This window comes from Orycteropus afer, unplaced genomic scaffold, assembly GCF_000298275.1.
Source record: "Orycteropus afer afer isolate SDZICR_OR568_19922 unplaced genomic scaffold, OryAfe1.0 scaffold00069, whole genome shotgun sequence".
NCBI classification, from domain to species: Eukaryota; Metazoa; Chordata; class Mammalia; order Tubulidentata; family Orycteropodidae; genus Orycteropus; species Orycteropus afer.
The window spans coordinates 10,960,119-10,980,937 of NW_006921656.1; the positions used below are offsets into that span (position 1 = coordinate 10,960,119).

Below are 20,819 nucleotides of genomic sequence, written 5' to 3' on the forward strand. Positions count from 1 at the left end.
CAAAAAGATGTTTACCTGGGTTTTATTGACTATGCAAAGGTATTCAACTGTGCAGATTACAACAAATCATGGATAACATTGTAAAGAATGGCAATTCCAGAAAACTTAATTGTGCTTACAATGAACCTGTACATAGACAAACAGGCAGTTGTTCAAAGAGAACAAGGGGCTACTAAATGGTTTAAAATCCAGTGTGTGTCATGGTTGTATCCTTTCACCATACTTATTCAATCTGTATGCTTAGCAAATAATCCGAGAAACTGGATTATTTGAAGGGTGTATCATCAGAATTGGAGGAAGACTCATTAACAACTTGAGATATGCAGATGACACGACTTTACTTGCTGAAAGTGAGGATGACTTGAAGCACTTACTGGTGAAGATCAAAGACTACAGCTCACCATGGATTACACCTCAACATAAAGAAAACAAAACCTTCACAACTGGACAAAAAAGCAATCTCATGATAAATGGAGAAATGATTAAAGTTGTCAAGGATTTCATTTTACTTGGATCTACAATCAATGGCAATGGAAGTGACAGTTAAAAAATCAGATGACATATTGCACTGGGTAAATTTGCTGCAAAAGACTTCTTTATAGTGTTAAAGCAAAGATGTCACTTTGAAGACTAAGATGTCGCTGACCTAAGCTGTGATATTTTCAATAACCACATATGTAGGTAAAAGCTCGAAAATGAATGAGGAAGATGGCAGAAGAAGTAATACATTTGAATCATGGTGTTCTTGAAGAATGTGGAAAGGACTGCCAGAAGAATGAGCAAATCTGGTTTGGAAGATTTGCCTTAGAAGCGAGAAAAGGCAGATTTCCTCTTACGTACTTTGGTCATGTTATCAATAGAAATGAAAATTCCCTGGAGAGGGACATCATGCTTGGTAAAGTAGAAGGTCAGAAAAAAAGGGAAGACCATCAAAGATTGACAATGATGGGCTACAGTGATGGATGCAAGCATCGCAGAGACTGTGAAGATGGCACATGGTATTAATGTGGTATTAATGATATCGTTCTATAATTTCCATATTCTGTTGCATAACCTTTCTTAGGAATGGGCACAGATTTTCATCTCTTCCATTCAGTTGGCCAGGTAGCTGTCTTCCAAATATCTTGGCATAAACTAGTGAGCACCTCCAGCACTGCATCCATTTGTTGAAGCATCTCAGTTCATCTTCTGTCAATTCCTGGATCCTTGTTTTTTGCCAGTACTTTCAGTGCATCTTAGACTTCTTCCTTCAGTACCATTGGTTCTTGATCATATGGTACCTCCTGAAATCGTTAACATTGACCAGTTCTCCTGGGAACAATGAATCTGTGTATTCCTTCCATCTTCTTTTGGTGCTCCCTGCATTCTTCAATATTTTGCCCATAGAATTTTTCTTCAGTTCTTTCAGCTTGAGAAATGCTAAGCATGTTCTTCCCTTTTGGTTTTCTAACTCCAGGTCTGTGCACATTTCATTATAATAACTGACTTTTGTCTTTGTTCCTAACTTTTGCATTTCAATTACCAGAAATTATCAATGCATCCTGATTGCCTGTTTGATCAATTTTGGACTGCAGAAGTTGGTAGAACTCTTCAATTTCTTCATCTTGGACTTTAGTCATTTTTGTGTAAATTTAGCAATAGTAATATTTACTGTTCTTCCTTGTATACATACGGGTATTTTCCTATCACTGACATGTTCTATTTCAGGACAGATCTTGAAATACTCATTTTGACAATGAATACAGTGCCATTCCTCTTCAATTTGTTATTTCCAGCAGTGTAGACTATATGACTGTCTGATTCAAAATGCCAATACCAGTCCATTTCAGCTCCCTAGTGCCTAGGATATTGACTTTTGTGCATACATTCCATATAATTTTTTATAATTTTCAATTTTGCATTGATTCATACTTCATGCATTCCACATGCCAATTATTAATAGATGTTTACAATTGTTTCTTATAATTTTAGTCATGCCATGTTGGCAAATGAGTTCCCATAAGTGTTACTCCATCCATGTCTTTAAAGTTGACTCTACTTTGACGGGAAATTGGGTAGAGTGAGAACAGCATAGAAGCTGACCAAACCACTCTTCTTACCTCAGGTGTGCAATCCATGGTCAAACCCAAACCTAGGGAAGAGAGAAGCTTTACATTGGTCAGGGAAAGGCTTCTCTAATGTGGTAAAATTTGATCTGACACCTTTGATCCAACAATAAGAAACTAAGGTTCTATTAAAATTCCACTAGACATTTGGGGTACTGCATTAAGACTGATCACTGAAATTTTTGTTTTTCTCTCTTTGCCTCCCAAACAGCTCTGTTTGAACCACCTGACCAGGTGTGTTTGCGATTCTGTTTTAGGTTGTGGCCCAGACAGTGTTATTCATGTGTATGAACACAGCTGGAATCTTCATCAGTTACCTATCAGACCGGGCCCAGCGCCAAGCCTTCCTGGAGACGCGGAGGTGTGTGGAGGCCAGGCTACGCCTGGAAACGGAGAACCAGAGACAGGTACTGAGTGGAGAGGCTGTGTGACCCAGTCATCACCTAGCCAGTCTCTATGACATGGAGTTCTTTTCCTCCAAAAACACATCCCGGCTTGCAAGATGCTGTCAAAATTTGTGTTACAGGACTCAGTGTTTAAAATAGTTCCATTAGATTTACAGGTCAGCATGAGCAAGATTCTTCCATGAGATTACTGTAATTGAAATTGCTACATTATACATTTTTTTACTTGAAATAATAATTTATATGTTCCTTACAAGACATGAAACAATTCTAGTCACAAAGTGGTTTTCTGACACTTTGGCATCTATATGTGAACAAAGCCATGGTTCCTAGACAGCATCAGCATTCTCTTCTTTAATCTTATTTCTCTGAGATTGTAAATTATTATTTCAAATGAAAAATGTGTTACGTACCAACTCAAATTACAGTAATCTCATGGAAGGGTCTTGCCCACATCTGTTTCCTAATACTCATCTTGACTTTTAGAAGACATGATTGAACACCATCAGTTCTATGGAGTATGATGTCATTCCCAGTATAGGGGGTAAGGTGGGAAAGGCAGGTCTGGTGGCCTGGAGCGATAATGAGCTCCAGTTTAGAGAGTTTGAGATGAAGGCATTTCTTGCACATTCTAATTGTATATATGGTATGGGGATTTAAAGTATCACTTTGGCTTCAAATGTTATATTTCCTGAAAATAAAATTAGCTATTGAAAATAAAGATTTGGCCCTAATAAAGCTATTCCTATATTCAAAATTTATATATACCAATGCCTCAAAGAAGCGTATCAGGAATGTGTGAAAAATTAGCTTTAGAATCAACATATAGCTTCCTAATGGTATAAGCTGTTAGGGATTTTGTGCTCAACAGATTGATTAGTTCTGCCTTAAAAAGCCATTGCTGTCGATTTGGATCCAACTCCTAGTGACCCCTCCTTGGGTTTCCAAGGCAGTATCTCTATGGAAGTAGATTGCCCAACCTTCCTTCTGAGGAGTGGCTGGTGGGTTTGAAACACCAGTCTTCTGGTTAGCAGTCAAGTGCCTTAGGCAGCAGGCCACCAGAGCTCCTAGTTCTGCCATAGTAGGTTGCTTTTTAAAGTTGTCCGTGGATACATGCTTGCTTTATTTGTCAATTCACTTATTTTGAACATTTTATTGTGCTTTGCACAAAGCAAATCAGTTTTCCAATCAATAATTCATACACGTTGTTCCGTAACATTGGTTGTAATCCCCACAATATGTCAGCAATCTCACCATTTCTTCCCTGAGTTCCCTGTTTACCTTCATCCAGTTTCCCTGTCCTTCCCTGCCTTCTCATCTTTGGTTTTGGGCAAATGTTATCCTTTTGGTCACATTCTTCATGGTGCTATTATTTATTTTATAGACTGACTGGTGGTTTCCAGGAGTGTGTTGTGTTTCAACTTAGAAGGCTCTTAGGACACTAGTCTTGGGGGTTCCTCCAGTCTCTTTCAGACAGTAAGTCTGGACTTTTTTCATTTTGAATTTTTTTCTACTTTTTTATCCATTCTAACCAGGATGTTCTATTGTGGTCTTGGTCAATGTGGGCGGTTGTGGTAGCCAGGCACCATGTAGATCTTCTGGTCTCAGGTTAGAGGAGGCTGTGGTTCTAATTAATCTTGTGGACTAATTGCTTCCTTGAGTCTTTGGTTTTCTTCATTCTCCTTCACTCCAGGCAGAGCACACTTGTTTTATTAAGCTTTATGTGGTAATGGTTGGAGAAATTATATACATATGATGTGAAAGACTCAATACTTTGTTCACCTTCATTTAATCAAATCCTCAGTAAAATGTGGATCATTGAAGTGAGTGAAACTGGGTCTATGTGATCATGAATGAGGAGGACAGGTAGGGTGTGATTGGCAAGACCCAACCCCCACTGCCATATGCTATTACCAGGGGCACAGAACGAAACTGCCAGATTTCCAGATCCTACCCAGACTTCACAGGATTCAGAATTTGGGAACTTTCAAGTCAACATCTAGAACTATTATGAAATCTCTAATAGTTTTGTTGTATGTTCCCTGAATATCACTATGGAATAATTTAGGAAAATCACTTTAAGAATAAAGCACCTTGACAATAGACATGAATATCTTCCAGAACTATGTATTATGTTCCTCTGCAAAGGAGAGCAGTTGCCAGACAGACACGTCACTCTTTCCATGGGCTCTGTGCCAGTTCAGAGAATGCTGCCTTATTAATCATTTACATATTCACCTGGTCTTGATGCTGGAGCACAACCAGAGCTACAGTGGTGGGTGAGTTGTCTTGGATGCTGAGTCTCTTATTTAGTGTTTGTGAAACATTGGAAACACTGAAAATTATTGCCTTCTCAAGCCTATAAGGCTTTTTTCTTTTCCTATGTCTCAGTTTGGGTTCTTGGATTCACTGCCATCTAGTAATCTAACATGGTGGGTGGATCTCCCTCCACTTTCTCTAATCTTTTTTTATTTTTTCTTAAGTTGGTGGAATGAAGGAAGAAAATAATAATTACACGGAGGTGAGAATGAGTGATAACTAAAATGAAATAAAAATTCCACTAAGAATTTACACTATAGGTCTCTTACTTCGTAGTTGGGTCACCTAAGGCACGTAACTTCTCAGCCCTAGGTTCCTCATCTGTACATAGGGGCAGTATTTGCCTCTTCAGAATCATATTTGCCTCAAATGAGATAAAAGTATAAAACAACATGAACTTAAAAGTCGGCCTTATTGTTTTCATTGATGAAATGCAAGGAAACCCTGTCCTGTCCTTGGGTGGGAGGATTCTTTGTTCTGGAGATGAAGTAGAATAGGATGTTGACTTGTAGACTTGTCCTACGCTCACATTATGGTGAAGTGTTTTTGATGTATTGACCACCCCACATCCCCCAGCGAGAGTATCTGTGATAGCTGGCTCTGTATCAGTCAGTGCTAAAGTTACTTTCCACCGACACTTGATCTCTGCTTCAGGTTTCCAGTCCAGCAGAGAAAGCCAGCAGAGAAGACTTTCGAATGAGACTGCCCTGTATTTGAAATCTTTGCTTAGTTACTGCAAAAAGGGTGTGGAGGCAGCATCATCTGACCTCCTCTAACTTCAGAAGGGGGAAGGATGATCCAGAACATCAATAGCCCAAGGCTGATTCCTATGAGGTGGAGGTCAGATATGCTGCCATCCTCCACTCTTACTGCCAATTCAGACACCAACTGTCCCTCCCAAAAGCATTCCTCACTTTTCTGCTGAGCTTGACAAATTCACTGCAGTGGCCACACAGAACTCATAGACAACATTCAACCATGGGGCCACCTAGGAAGCCACTGGCCACAATCCAGGATCAGAAAAACCCAGGGCACAGTTCTCTGATCAGGACAGCTTCTTCTCAGCTGCGTTGCAGGCATGCTTCTCTCTGGCCTTGGCCTCAGACCTGCTCAGCAAATGCCACAAAGTTCTTTTAACTTTGCCAATAGGTACCCAGAGAGGTACCACTCTGCCAGCAAAGCTCCTACCTGAAGGCACTCAGCATCTCACTCTGTGGGCTGGGAAGCCACCACTCTGTCTCCTGCTAGTCTCTTGGTTCTGCTGCCACCCCCACTCTCTCCATCCCTCTGCCTTCTATCTGCTGCCTCTCAGCTACCTCTCTGTTGTCTCTCTGCCATCTCTCTGCCAAGTGTTACAGCTTGCTTGCTCTCTCTTTCTCTGTGTATGTCTCCTTGGTCAGGGAGGTCCAGCAAAGGGATTTCAGGTCCAAGGATGTGCTCCACTCCTGGTTCTTCTTTCTTGATGGCAGCGAGATTCCTCCTTTCTGCTTCTGGAGTGGCTCGTTTTAAGCCTGGTGAGATGGCAAAACTGACCAATCCCCATGTTAGGGTTCCATACACCTTAATTGCACAGTCCCATCCCCACAAGGATGCCATGTACCTTATTTACATTATTAGCAAGCTGTCCAGTCCCCTTGGTGGGCCACAAGCACCTCACATTTGCATAGTCTGGCCCAGTTATCTTGTGGGGGTCACAAAGACCATGGCTGGAAGAACCATATTAAGTAATTCACTGCACCACAGTTACTTAATAGCTTTGTGAGTTTGAGCAAGTGACTTTGCCTCTTTGAGTCTTAGCTTCACCATCTGTAGCATGGGAAGAATAATACCATTCTTATAATGTCTCTTTAATGGTTAGAAATCATGTGTGCAATGGTCTTGAGGTTCAGTAAAGTATTGCTATTAGCATTACTGTGCATAATGATTTGCATGAGTCAGCCAATGTAGCTCAGACTCAGAAGAGCTCGTTTGAGAACCCATTATGGATTGACTTGTCTTGGCTATTTTTGAGAAATCAAATGGTGGTTCTCTTCAGGTGTCCAGTGACTAGAACTCATCATTAAGCTCCATATCTTTTAACAGATCATGTGTCATTAGCAAATTTATCCCTAATTTGTCTCTTATCAGAGCTAATTCTAGTGGCATAATTGTTGGAAACTCTACACCATACTCATAGGACCTAAGTGATGGCAGGTACTTTATCCTTGGGTAATTATCCCAAAGAAGACTAATGAATGTCGTTTTTTTGTTTTGTTTTGTTTTGTTTTTCTCACTTATAAATGCAGAATCAAGGAAGCCATATTCCACAGAAATGGCTGAGCTTTTTTGTCTTTATCTCATGATATAGAAAAACATATTTAAATTACCTAATTTATTCAACTACATATTGATTTATTTATTGAGAGCCTACTATGTGATAAGAGCTTTGCTGGGCATTGGTAGTGTAATGGCAAGTCACACTCAGTCTCTGGCCTTACACAGAGTTCACGAGGGAGGGAAGGTGACAGACAACTGCTTAGATGCCTATGACAACAGTATGCTTCAGACCTAAACCTGAGGCTCACTGATGATGAAAGGATGACTAAGGTGACACTTGAATGATGGCTAGAACTTAACTCACTGTAAAAGAGTTGAAGGTATCCCGTAGAGGACAAATAACACATGAAAACATCTGAAGAAAAGGAGACCACAGTTTGTTGCAGCAATTATGACCACTCTTATGATCATTTACTCATTTATTCATCCATCTATCCATTTATTTATTCTGGAGATATAGATACAAATAAGACTCTAGTCTGGATTAGGCCTGGAGAATTAGTAGGACTTTATTTATTGGAAGAGAGGGAGAAAAAAAATGAGCAAAATTAACTGATCATGAGATATGATCCATTGAAGGACAATTAGAGCAGTAAGTCCTCTCTTAGTTCTGTACTTTCTTCAATGGACTATTACTGCATCTTTCTATTCAATGAAAAAAATATATTTATTATTAACTATGCACCAGGCATTTTTCAAAGTACTATGCATCCCAAAATGAGAAAAACCTATTACAAATCTCTATTATAGTGTGTTACCCTGGATCTCAATCATATTCACATGCCTGTTTGTTAGGGTTGACTGTGAGCCCCTTAAAGGTGGCCATGGCTCATTACCCTATGTATCCCATCTAGCACTGCCTGAAAACTAGTGTCAAATATGTGCTTATGAAATGACTGGGGTCATCAATAGTTAATGGTGGTTCCTAATTGTTTTTCCAGTTAGTTATAAGCAGTAACTAGAGGGTAAGGGGCACATGAACCAGGCTGCCTCTTGTTCAGTTGGTCCCATCTCATAAGATTCTTGAGGTCCAGGAGAAATGAGTTTCTTCCTTGAATAACCCTAGGTTAAATGCTTGGTTCTTAAGGTTAAGAACAAGCAGGAAAGAAAGACTTGTTAGGTGCCGTCGAGTTGGTTCCAACTCATAGTGACCCTTTTACAACAGAATGAAAGGCTGCCTGACCCTACACCATCCCCACAGTCATTGCTATGTTTGGGTCCATTGTCGTAGCCACTGTGTCAGTCCATCTCATTGAAGAGCTTCCTCTTTTCACTGCCCTTGTACTGTATCAAGCATGATAACCTTCTCCAGGATCTCATCCCTCCTTATAATATGTCCAAAGTACATGAGACAAATTGTCCCCATCCTCACTTCTAAGGAACATTCTGGCTGTACTTCTTTCAAAACAGATTTGTTCATTTTTCTGGCTGTCCATGGTATATGCAATATTCTTTGCCAAAACCTTAATTCAAAGGTAACAATTCTTTGGTCTCCCTTATTCATTGTCCAGCTTTTGCATGCACATGAAGTGATTAAAAATACCATGGCTTGGGTCAGGTGCACCTTAGTTCTCAAGGTGACATCTTCACTTTTTAACACTCTAAAGAGGTATTTTGCAGCAAATTTGCCCAATGCAATATATCATCTGATTTCTTGACTGCTGCATCTGTGGCATGGATTCAAGTAAAACAAAATCCATGACAATTTCAATCTTTTATCATGATGTTGCTTACTGTTAGGATTTTTGTTTTATGTTGAAGTATAATCCATGTTGAAGGCTGTAGTCTTTGATCTTAATCAGTAAATGCTCCAAAACCTCTTTGCTTTCAGCAAGCAAGGTTGTGTCATCTGCATACTGCGGGTCTTTCTCCAATCCCAATGCTGCATTCTTCTTCATAATTAAAGACTAAAAAATATTAAAAGCCCTTTGATCAGATGGAAACAACATAAATGTTCATCAACAGATGAATGGATAACCAAATTATGGTACATTCACACAGTGGAATATTATGGTACGCTAAAGAACAATGGGGAGCTCTGGTAGCATAGTGCCTAAGGCACTTGACTGCTAACCAGAAGGCTGGCGGTTCAAACCCACCAGCCACTCCTTGGAAGGAAGGTTGAGCAATCCTACTTCGTAGTGATACTGCCTCGGAAACCCAAGGAGGGGTCGCTATGAGTCGGGGGTGACTCGACAGCAACTAACAACAACAAAGAACAATGAAGAATACACAAATCATCTCACAACATGGATGAATCTGGAGGACATTATGTTGAGTGAAATAAGTCAATCGCAGAAGGACAAATATTGTATGAGCTCATTACTGTAAAAAGTCAAGGAAGGCTCTGCTTAGGGAAGGGAACTCACTTTGTAGGTTACCAGGGAAGGGAAGGAAAGGGAGGGGAAATTTTGGGACCAGATAGGGGCCACACACTGAGTTGGGTAAGGGGAGGCATGGTATGGAAAGAGTCTGTGACCGGCATGATAACATTGGGGAAAAGGAGGACACCAAATTATGTACATAAGATATAGACGACAGAGGCTAATACTAGTGTATGCACAATACTGCATTACACTAACACCAAAAACCAGGCTACAGTTAAATTCATAGACAACTGAGAAGATCAGATAGGGGTCAGTGAACAGGAATATACCCTAGACCAATGACAGAGTTAGCTGAAGATAATCTTGCACAGATACTAGTGATACAAAATAATGATAATCATTACAGAAGCAACAGAAGACAAACTTGGAGTAATCTCTCAGAGACAGCCAAATATCTTGGGACAGAGAACCACCAAGTCTGCCAACTCAGGACCATAGTACTAGGGGATACCAGGCTCAATTGGCACAACATAATACATAAAAATCATGTTCCACAATCTACTTTGGTGAGTAGCGACTGGGGTCTTAAAAGCTTTTGAGCAGCCCTATGAGATGCAGCTCTCTAATTCTGCTCTCTAATGGCTCCTCTTGTCTGAAGTGAAGAAGAGTGAAGAAAACCAAGGGCACTTAGAGACAATCAGCCCTAGGACATGATGGACCTCGAGACCAGAGCTAGGTGGTGCCTAGCTACCAATGCCAGCCACTTGAGAAGGGATCATAACTGGAGATCCTGGATAGAGTGGGAGGAAAAACATGGAACAAAATTAAAAAACACAATAATGACCAGAATTACTGGTCAGATGGAGTCTGGTGGGGACCCCGAAGACTATGGCTCTGGGATACCCTTCAGGCCTGGGATAGGACTCACTCCCAAGGACAGGCTATCAACCCAACAGTAGAAAGACTTACATGCAGAATACCCAACCCAGAGCAATGCACCCACCTACTCTACGGACATACATCCCTTGGAGCAATTGGCCAAGGGGCACCAGAGGGGCAGCATTCACATAAATGGAAAGCTGGATGGACAGGAGTGAGTAACTAAGAGGACATAGGAATTGGGGAGGGGGCATGTCACAGGGAAGGAGAGGAGGAGAGTGGGTTAGGGTGGGGGATGGTAATCGGGGCATGAAGCCAAATGTATACAAAGTGTTGAATGTAAAACAAATTCTGCTCTGCAAAAGCCCTTTGATCAATGTGCCTTCTACATCAGGTTTTTAACTTGGTTTAAAGTTGAAATTTTTCATTTGGATGACTAGCTTCCAGATCATAGTGGAGCACATATTGGTCTTTTCTTTTTGTGAAAAAAGGACTTGTTGTTATCATTGGTTTTTTAACAATTTCACCCAGTTGTTACTGATACAGAGAATACTAAACATTTAGACCCCTATCTAGTCTCTGGGCTTCTAGCCTCTCTCCCTCTAATCTGGTCTTCATCCCAAAAAGGTTGATCTTGTCTGAACCTATAAAAGGTAACAATGAAAAATAACATCTTTAGAGTGTGAAAGATCTTGCAAGCCCACTCCTGCACTTCTGGCTGGGGGACCTTAGGCGAATTGTTCCCTCCTAGAGACTTGATGTCACTCATGGAGGAAAAGCATGAAAACCATATCTTCCCCCGAGGGCTGGGATGAAGATTAAGGATGCACAGTTCTAAACTCACGGCGGATTAAGTGTTCAAGACATATTGCAGAGGATACTGTGATGGTATTGACAATAATGTCATCCTTCTCTGCAGAAAACCCTTCAGTGGCTCCATTCCCTCCAAGATAAAAAATCAAACCCTCATGCATAGCACAATAGGCCATCGATGATCCAGCTCCTGTCCTCTTCTCCAGGTTCTTCTCTACCACCTCACCCCACACACCACACCAAATGACCTTTACCTCCCTAAATTGTGTATACCTGTGCCATTTGATTTGTTTCCCAGCATAGAAACCCACCTCCTTTGTGATGTGTCTCTGATGCGAGAAAATTCACCTACAACATCCCCTCTTTCCTGAAGCTTGCTCTCACCTCCCCAGGTTGACTTGAGACTCATTTTCTGTGTTCCCAGCAAGCCTTGAAAATTAATTCTATTATAGGACTTGTCATGTTTTATGACATTTCCTAGTTTGCATTTCTCTCTCTCCACCACCACTAAAAACTAAAGGCAGCTACTCTAATTCATCTTTGATTTCCTGGTATTTATATAGTATAGTGCCTGGGATATCAGCTCTTCTGATTAATGTTTACTTAACTGAATTACACTGAATCTAAACTTTAGCTCCTAGCTTCATTCTACTTGCATGAAGGTCATGTGGTAATAGTTCTCCTGTGTAAAAGCAAAGAGACCTTTTCCCATTATGACCCCCATTAAAAACTTAGAGGGATCGCTCTTATCCAATCCAGGAGACATTGGGTTAAGCTGAACATGCATGTGATACACACCTGCCAGGGGAATTTTCCCTCTGGATGCCACATCTTGGAACATCTCTCATTGAGAAGTTAGATTCTAATTATGGTGGTTTCTGTAGTCCCACTTGTCCTCCCAAATGATAACAATGGCATGTGTTTATTTTAAATATTAAAGTGAATTAATCATTTAGTTGTGTGTGTGTGTGTGTGTGTGTGTGTGTGTGTGTGTGTGTGTTTCCAGCTTTGAGAATTGCCTAAACCTCCTTATGGTAATCATGGCATTTTGAGATGTCTCAGACGCTCTGGGACTCTGGAATAAATTTCTGATGATGCCATATGTTCCAGCAGCAGGAAGATTATTTTTAAATGCAGCAGATGTTTTAGCTGTATTGAAGCAATTCCGTTTAACTGAAATAACTTCATTAGACAGTATTGGTGTAAGCTAATAGTTTGGGCAGTAGAGTGGGTGAGAACTGGAGCTTTCATAATGGGCTCTGTGTTGACTGGTTTGCTTCATCTTCATGCTCTGCAGCGTCTGGACGACTGTTATCAAAGCTATGGATCCTGCTAAGTAGTAAGGCAGAGACTTTTCATTCATTCCCTCATTCATTCATTCATCCATGCATGCATGCAAAGCAGCATCAAGGTTGACTTGGCAGTGGCAGGCCTCAGAATATATGTTTGTTTTTTTCTGCTCCAACTAGATAGGTCTTCTCATTAGACACCAAAGCCTGTTGGGCCATGTTCTATCTCTTATATTCAGGGCAATCCATGCTGTCTTATCTGTTACTAATATATTTCACATTCACCATTTCCTAGTTTACACTGGGATATTCACAGTTTCCTATACATTCTTCTTGCCTTCCCACACATAGGCCTTTGCTTCTGCTCTTCTCCCTACCTGCCCTAACCCTTCCTTTCATCTTTAAGGCTTAACCACCTTTCAAAGCTCAGCTCAAATGTCACCTCCTCCAGAAACTCCTCTCTGATCTCCCCAGCTAGGCTATCCATGTGTGTACACTTCTTTATGGTATTAATCTCTTTCTATATTCTGTTCTGCCTTGTCTTATTTCTCCCTCTACACTAAGAACTCTCGAAAGATAGGATGCCCATTTCATTTGTGTTCTGGATCCAGAAGAGAGGAATCCAAACTGGGAAGAAAAGCAGAGACATCCACGTATAATGGGTGCTGCTAGTCATGTTTTGTGAATATTCTTTCACACAACAATATTTGTGAATAAGTAGATCTTAGGGAATAAAATTATTTCTATGGCCTTTGTCTTCCAAAACTAAGAGTACAATCTCTCCTTGACAATGAAGTAGTCTCTCTTCTACCAGACTTCTGTTATTTTATTTTATTTTTACATAAATGAGTTCAGCCTACATAGGTTGTTGCCTAAGCAGAATTTTGAAAACAGGAATTTCCCCAAAAAATTATCTTCCTGATCACCTTACACTGTGAGCATCTCCTCTTCCATGCTTCATTTTTTCATAGTGAAGACTCCAGAAATTGAAATAAAATGTTATACTTATCACCCTCTTCTCACACTACACAATGGTCTGCCATTGCACTGTCCAAGAAGACTTCCTGTGACAATGGCAGTGTTCTACATCTGTGCTATCCAATAGCCACTAACCCAATGTGACTATTAAATAGCACATAAAATGTGATTGGTAATTGTGACAGAGGAATCAAATTTTTAATCTTAATCAATTTAAATTCTAATATAAATAGCTCCATATTAGGCAGTATACCTCTATATTCCAGATTTTTCCACACAGTTATACTGTTATTAGTTGAACCTGTTTGCAAGTAGTACAGTGAAATTTGTGAGAGCCGGAACTCGACCAGACTGCCTTTTTTCCAGGTCTCACAAGTTTTCTGTCTTTGTCAGAGTCCAGTCTTAGCACTTTTGTGTCACTTGTTTGAGTAGAAAATATTTGTGTTTTCCTTCTCTGACAGGTTTCCACCTTATATAGATTTTTGGCTTTTGCAGATTTACTTTAGTAACCTCTTCCTGCTCGTTTAAGAAAAAAGAAAAATTTATTGTAAGGCTGCAAGGGCATACCAGAGAACTCTTATTGGGAGAACTAATTCAGGGCTAGGAAAGGGCAGGCACCAGAAAACGGAGGGCCACCCAAATCCAGAGCTTTCTGTCCATCTTTGATTCCTTCTGGGCATCTGCTTTGTGGTCTCCTCTCCAGCTTCACTTTCTCTGTTTTTCAGGTTGTTGTTGTTAGCTGCCATCAAGTCAGGCCCAGACTCCTGGCAACTCCATGCACCACTAAACAAAACACTGCCCAGTCCTGCACCAGCCCTATGATTGGTTGCAGATCAGATCACTGTGATCCAGGATTTTTACTGGCTCATTTTTGGATGGAGCTTGCCAGGACTTTTTACCTAGTACATCTTCATCTGGAAGCCCTGCTAAAATTTGTTCAGCATCATAGCAACACATAATGCACCAATAACAGATGGGTGTTGCTATGCATGAGGTATGCTGACTGGGAATCTAACCCATGTCAGTTCCCATGAAAGATGAGAATTCTACCATTGAACTTCCAGTGCTATTCAAGGCTACACAGTGGAAAATGGCTGTGACATAATCTCTTGAAAGTTTAAATCTCCTCTGTTCTGGAGAAGAATCCAGAACAACAACAAAAGCTCTTAGAACCAACTTAAAAGCACTGGAAAATAAACTCTGCCAGGCCAACCTTTGGTCAAGTGTCCACTCAAGACCAGGCATGAGAGGCAGTGTCACACAGCAGAAACATGGCCACTAGGAGCCAGCCCCTGATTGTGGGATGGGCATTTCCCTGAAATGAAGGGCAAGTACTGTCCTCTCCACTCTCTGAAATTTTTTCTCAGCAGCCCCAATTTTCCTAATCAGGAAACCAAATGCCCCCTCTCCTCCTTGACCTCCAGGGAATGGCCCCTTCTGACAACATGACCAAACTAGGTGAGATGAAGTCTGGCCATTCTTGCCTCCAAGGAGCATTCTGGCTGCACTTCTCCCAGGACAGATTGGTTAATTCTTTTAGCAGTCTGTGGCACTTTCAGCATTCTTTGCCAGCACCACAACTCAGAAGCATCAACTCTTCTTCAGTCTCTTATTCATTGTCGAGCTCTCACATGCATATGAGGCAATTGAAAATCCCATGATTTGTGTCAAGTGCACCTTAGTCTTCAAGGAAACATCTTTGCTCTTCAGCACTTGAAAGACATCCTTTGCAGCAGATTTACCCAATGCTATATAATTTCTGATATCTTGACTGCTGCTTTTATTGGTGATGATTGTAGAACCAAGTCATATGAAGTCTTTGACAACTTCAATCTTTTCTCCATTTATCATGATGCTGCTTATTGGACCCATTGTGAAGATTTTTGTTTTCTTTATATTGAGATGTAATCCATACTGAGGACTGTAGTCTTCAGTCTTCAGTCTTCATCAGTAAGTGTTTCAAGTCATCCTCACTTTCAGCAAGCAAATTTGTGTCATCTGCATAATGCAGGTTGTTAATGAGTCTTCCTCCAATCATGATGCCACATTCTTCATATAGTCCAGCTTCTCAGATTATTTGTTTAGCATACAGATTGAATAAGTATGGTGAAATGATACAACCCTGACACACTCCCTTCTTGATTTTAAACCTTGCAGTGTCCCCTTGTTCGAACAGCAGCCTCCTCGTCTATTTACAAGTTCCTCATGAGCACAATTAAGTATTCTATAATTCCCATTCTTCTCAATGTTATCCATAAATTGTTATGGTCCACACGATTGAATGCATTTGCATAGTCAATAAAAAACAAATAAACATCTTTCTGTTATTTTTTGCTTTGAGCCAAGATCCATCTGACATTAACAATGATATCCCTCATTCCACGTTCTCTTCTGAGTCCAGCTTGCATTTCTGGAAGTTCTGTCAATATTCTGCTGTAACCGTTTTTGAATTATCTTCAGTAAGATTTTACTTGCGTGCAATATTAATGATATTGTTAGATACTTTCCACATTCTGTGGGATCACCTTTCTTTGGAATGGGTACAAATATGGATCTTTTCCAGTCAGTTGGCCAGGTAGTTGTCTTCCAAATCTTTTGGCATAGCCAAGCAAATGCCTCTAGTGCAGCATCAATTTGTTGAAGCATCTCAATGGGTATCCCATCAATTCCTGGAGCCTTTTTTTTCACCATTTCCCTCAGTGCAGCTTTGACTTCTTCCTTCAATACCATTGGTTCTTGATCATATGCCACCTCCTAAAATGGATGAACATCAAACAATTGTCCCTATATTTTCCTTATACTTCATTCTCCCACAAAATAACTTTTTAACTAGTGCTAACTAGATTCTCTGGTAGCATAGTGGCTAAGGCACTTGACTGCTAACCAGAAGGCTGGCGGTTCAAACCCACCAGCCACTCCTTGGAAGGAAGATGGGGCAATCTACTTCCATAGTGATACTGCCTCGGAAACCCAAGGAGGGGTCGCTATGAGTTGGGTCCGACTCGATGACACATAACAACAACAACAACAACTAGATTCTAACTAGTCTAACCACTGGAGTTGTTCACCCTAAAATTCTTCTTATAAAGGAAGCTGTATTTTCCTTCCCCCTATCTTCCTCTGGATCAATGAAGTAGAAAACTACAAACATTGCACTTCCTGGAAGTGTACAGTCTCTACCTATTCTCACCCTTCCCCTTCTTATTGTTAAGAGAGTGAGAGAGAGAGAGGCATCCCTTACTATTTTTCCTCCAGAGAATGGAGTTCATGTGTTAGGGAATCATGACATATTCATTGTGCAGGCCTTTTTGTGGGGCACAGTGTGCCCTTCAGGGAACCCACTGAAATAGCCCCTGCAGGATCGGAGAGCCCCTGTGGGCCCAGCTGCTCTATCTCTGGTCAGCAAGGTATAAATTATTACCAGTTGCCATCAAGTTGATGCTGACTCATGGAGACCCCCTGGATGTTAGAGCAGAACTATACTGCATGGGATTTTCAATGGCTGGTATTTTGGAAGTACAATGCCAGGCCTTTCTTCCAAAGCACTTCTGACTAGACTCAAACCTCCACCCTTTCAGTTAGCAGCCAAGCATGGCAACCATTTTCACTGCTCAGGGACTCCATAACCAAAAAACAAACTCACTGCAGTAGAGTCCAGTCCGACTCATAGCAACCCCTCCTTGGGTTTCCAAGGCAGTATTTCTATGGAAGTAGATTGCCTAATCTTCCTTCTAAAGAGTGGTTGGTGGGTTTGAACCACCAGCCTTCTGGTTAGCAGTCAAATGCCTTAGGCACTATGCCAATAGCTAGTATAAAAAGAAAGAATAGGAAGCCCATGTCCACCCACATCACGGCCACAGTCTCCATCCCCTTGGTAGTAACAGTGTGGCTATTCTGATTCCTATCTGCTTCCTGTATCTGTTTCCCAAGTGGTTCATTTGCAAGATGAAGCATGTGACTAACTCACACCTCAGAGCCTCAGCACAAAGAGTAATTCATGTCAGAGTCATCTTAGTACCCAGTTCTGATGCTGTAACATTCCACACCAAAGCCACATGAAGTGCTACTGCCCATGGACTGCAAGCCAAGCTCACCGTCCTGGGATTACTGCCCATCCCACCTGCATCCCATCCACTTTTTTAATCATGTCACTTGCTGCCTTTCCCTTGTACTCCAGAATTCACTCAGACTGCCAAATATTCCCTACACTTCTGTCCTGTTTGCTGGTCATTTCCTGGTAGCCCTCCATATCTGGTTTCTATGCTTCTCTGCCTTTTTGCTGTGTTCCAGAGACTGACTTTTATGGGTGCATGGCTGCCTTCCCTCTGGTTTCTGGCTGGGTATGGCCAATGGGAGGCCAGTAGAGGGTGAGAGAGGGTATTCATCTCTCTACTCTTACTCTGCTGGGCTATGGGGTAGCAGTGCTGCCTTTCTTGACCAAAGGTCGCAACTCTTGTCAGGAAGCCCACCCTAAAGCTACAGGATTTACCAGGTTCTAGGGATAGCCATGGCTTCCCATTCTCACTGGCCTTGAGATGCTTCACCATCCATTGCTGAGTTCCCTAACTCTTCATTAAGCTCTCCTCCATGACCTCTTGAGAGGTCAGCTGTCCTGCCAGAACTCTGGATGACAGGCTCCCACTTTGCCCTTTGCAAAGAATGCCCTCCTCCCATCTCTCTCTCTTTCTCTCTCTCATTCATGCTCTCTCTCTCTTGCTCTCGCTCTTGCTCTCACTCACACTCTCACTTTTGCTCTCTTGCTGTTTGTGAAATCATTTAGTAGTGTAACTAAGAATCAGAAAAACGATTGATTCTAAAATTTATATGTAAGAGCATAGGGGCAAGAATATACAAGATAATCCTAAGGAAAAACAAAATGGGAGACTTGCGGTACTAGATATCAAGACTTATAATAACACTGTGGTTATTAAGACATCATGATATTTGCATAGAGATGCACACATTCATTTTCCAGTGGATGTGACTAGAAAGCAGAAGAACATAAACGTACCAACGTGACAATTGGAAATTGCAGATCTAAGAAGGAAAGAGAGATTTTTCAATTAAAGATGTTGGAACAATTTTTTATCCACTTGGAAAATAAAGGAAAAGGAAATCTCCACCTAGCACCCTAGACTTGTGGCTTTGAGCTTTGAAATGTGCTTAATCTAAATTGAGTTGTGCTTTGAGTATAAAATACACACCATACTTTGAAGACAGCACAAAAAAAGGGAATATAAAATATCTCATTCATAACTTGTCACATATTCATTACATGTTGAAATGATGCTATATGCTATGTATTGGATTAAATAGGATACCCACGAGCCACTCCTTGGAACGAAGGTTGGGCAATCCTACTTCCGTAGTGATACTGCCTCGGAAACCCAAGGAGGGGCTGCTATGAGTCAGGTTTGACTCGACGGCACATAACAACATCAACAACAGCATACTTGTAAAATGAGTATCAACTATTTAGTTTTACACTTACTAATGTGGCTACTGTTGTGTTGTTAGGTGCCGTCGAGTCAACTCTAACTCACAGTGATCCTGTGGACAACAGAACAAACACTGCCCAGCCCTGCACCAGCCCCACAATCCTTGCTATAACCTGAGCTGATGGTTGTAGCCACTGTGTCAACCCATCTCACTGAGGGCCTTCCCCTTTTTTGTTGACCCTCCACTGTACCAAGCATGATATCCTTCTCCAGGGAATGGCCCCTTCTGATAACATGACCAAAGTGGATGAGACAAATTCTAGCCACTCTCCCTTTAAAGGAGCATTTGGGCTGCACTTCTTCCAGGACAGATTTGTTCATTCTTCTGGCAGTCCATGGTACTTTCAGTATTCTTTGCCAACACCACATTTTCTTTATGTTGAGGTGTAATTCATTCTTCAGACTGTAGTCTTTAATCTTCATCAGTAAGTGCTTCAAGGTATCTTCACTTTCAGCAAGCAAGGTTGTGTCATCTGCATATCACAGGCTATTAATGAGTCTTCCTCCTGTCCTGATGCCGTGTTATTCTTCATATGGTCCAGCTTCTCAGATTTTTGCTCAACATACAGATTGAATGAGTGTGATGAAAAGAGACAACCCAGATCCTTTACCAAATTACACATATGACTCACATTGTGTTTCTACTGGACAATGCTGACCTAGATGCCTGTCCCATTTCTATTTCCAACTTGCTAGTGTGACTCTAAGCAAGTTGTCAAACCACTTTGTGTCTCCTATCTTACAATTAGAAATGATAATTGCTGCCCTAACCCACAGGGGTTTTCTGAGAGACAAATAACATAATGTTTGGAAAAGTGTGATTTCAACTGTAAAGAACTATACAAATGTTAGGGCTATTTCTGTGAAAATATCACCAACCCCCCAAACTGATGCTCAGCTGTCCCCCTCTAGACAGCCTCCTCTAACGCAGCCAGCCATAAATTATTTCTTTTTCCTTGACTCTTAGAAATTTCTAGTGAACACAGGTTTTCACATTCTGCCTTTTATCACAGTGGTTCCGTACAGTTGCTATTGAGATTCTGAGCAGTGAGAGAGGCCAGTGTCACTGGCCTTTGCCCTTCCTGTAACAACTGATTTCGCTCAAGGGATTATGTTTATCTTGTGTGGGTGGATTGCCAGCTCATGCATTCCATCTGGCTGCCTGTTTCTTTGCAATCTTTCCAACACATGGTTTATGTTTTCTGAAATAGTGGAAGGAGTGAAGGCTTTGAAGAAGGACAAACCTGGATTTGATTCCCAGCTCTAACTCCGTTTCCATGTGACCTTGGTCCACCACATATACTCTGTGAACCTCTGATCCTTCATTCTCAAAGATGTTAATCCTTACATCTCAAGGCAAGGTTCCTGTGAGAAATCAAGCAACATGTGGAAAGCATCAGACCCATTTGCTGGCTTAGTAGGGCCTCAGTGGATGAGAGTTGGGTCATAACTGGTCCATCAACCATTCGACAACCTGAGCCATATCCTGCATTTCACAGCTGAGCACATTCTGATACTAGTGACTACAGTTTTTCTTCCAGCTATTTGCATTCTTATTCTGATTTAGCATCCATGGGCAGTACTAATTTTAAACACACTCCCTGATTCAAAGAAAGACCATCTACCTGCACTCATTTACATACAATTAACATTTCCAGAGGCAGTCCAGAGAGAAGAAATCAATCACTATCACAGCCTTGGATCCAGCCTAGAGGAGCCTATGAGTCACTGGGGGATTTTATCTCATTTATCTGTCCAGGGAATTTTGACTGAAGAAATTAGAATTAGAAACTGAACACAGGCCAGCTACAAAAACTGAAGAGAAAGCATGCCTTGTTCCCTTGATACAGTAGAAGGCATGTTTCAAAAGTGATTGGAAGTAGAAATATGA

The 20,819-nt window shown here is 41.2% G+C and overlaps 1 protein-coding gene across 1 annotated transcript in view; it reads left to right on the forward strand.

The window, feature by feature from the left end:
• Window positions 1–20,819, forward strand: part of ADCY8 (adenylate cyclase 8) — a 241,109-nt gene that overhangs the window by 47,959 nt on the left and 172,331 nt on the right. Inside the window, exon 2 of the mRNA XM_007940545.2 lies at window positions 2,363–2,512. Coding sequence (XP_007938736.1) covers window positions 2,363–2,512 — 150 coding nt within the window. The remainder of the gene's footprint in view (window positions 1–2,362; window positions 2,513–20,819) is intronic.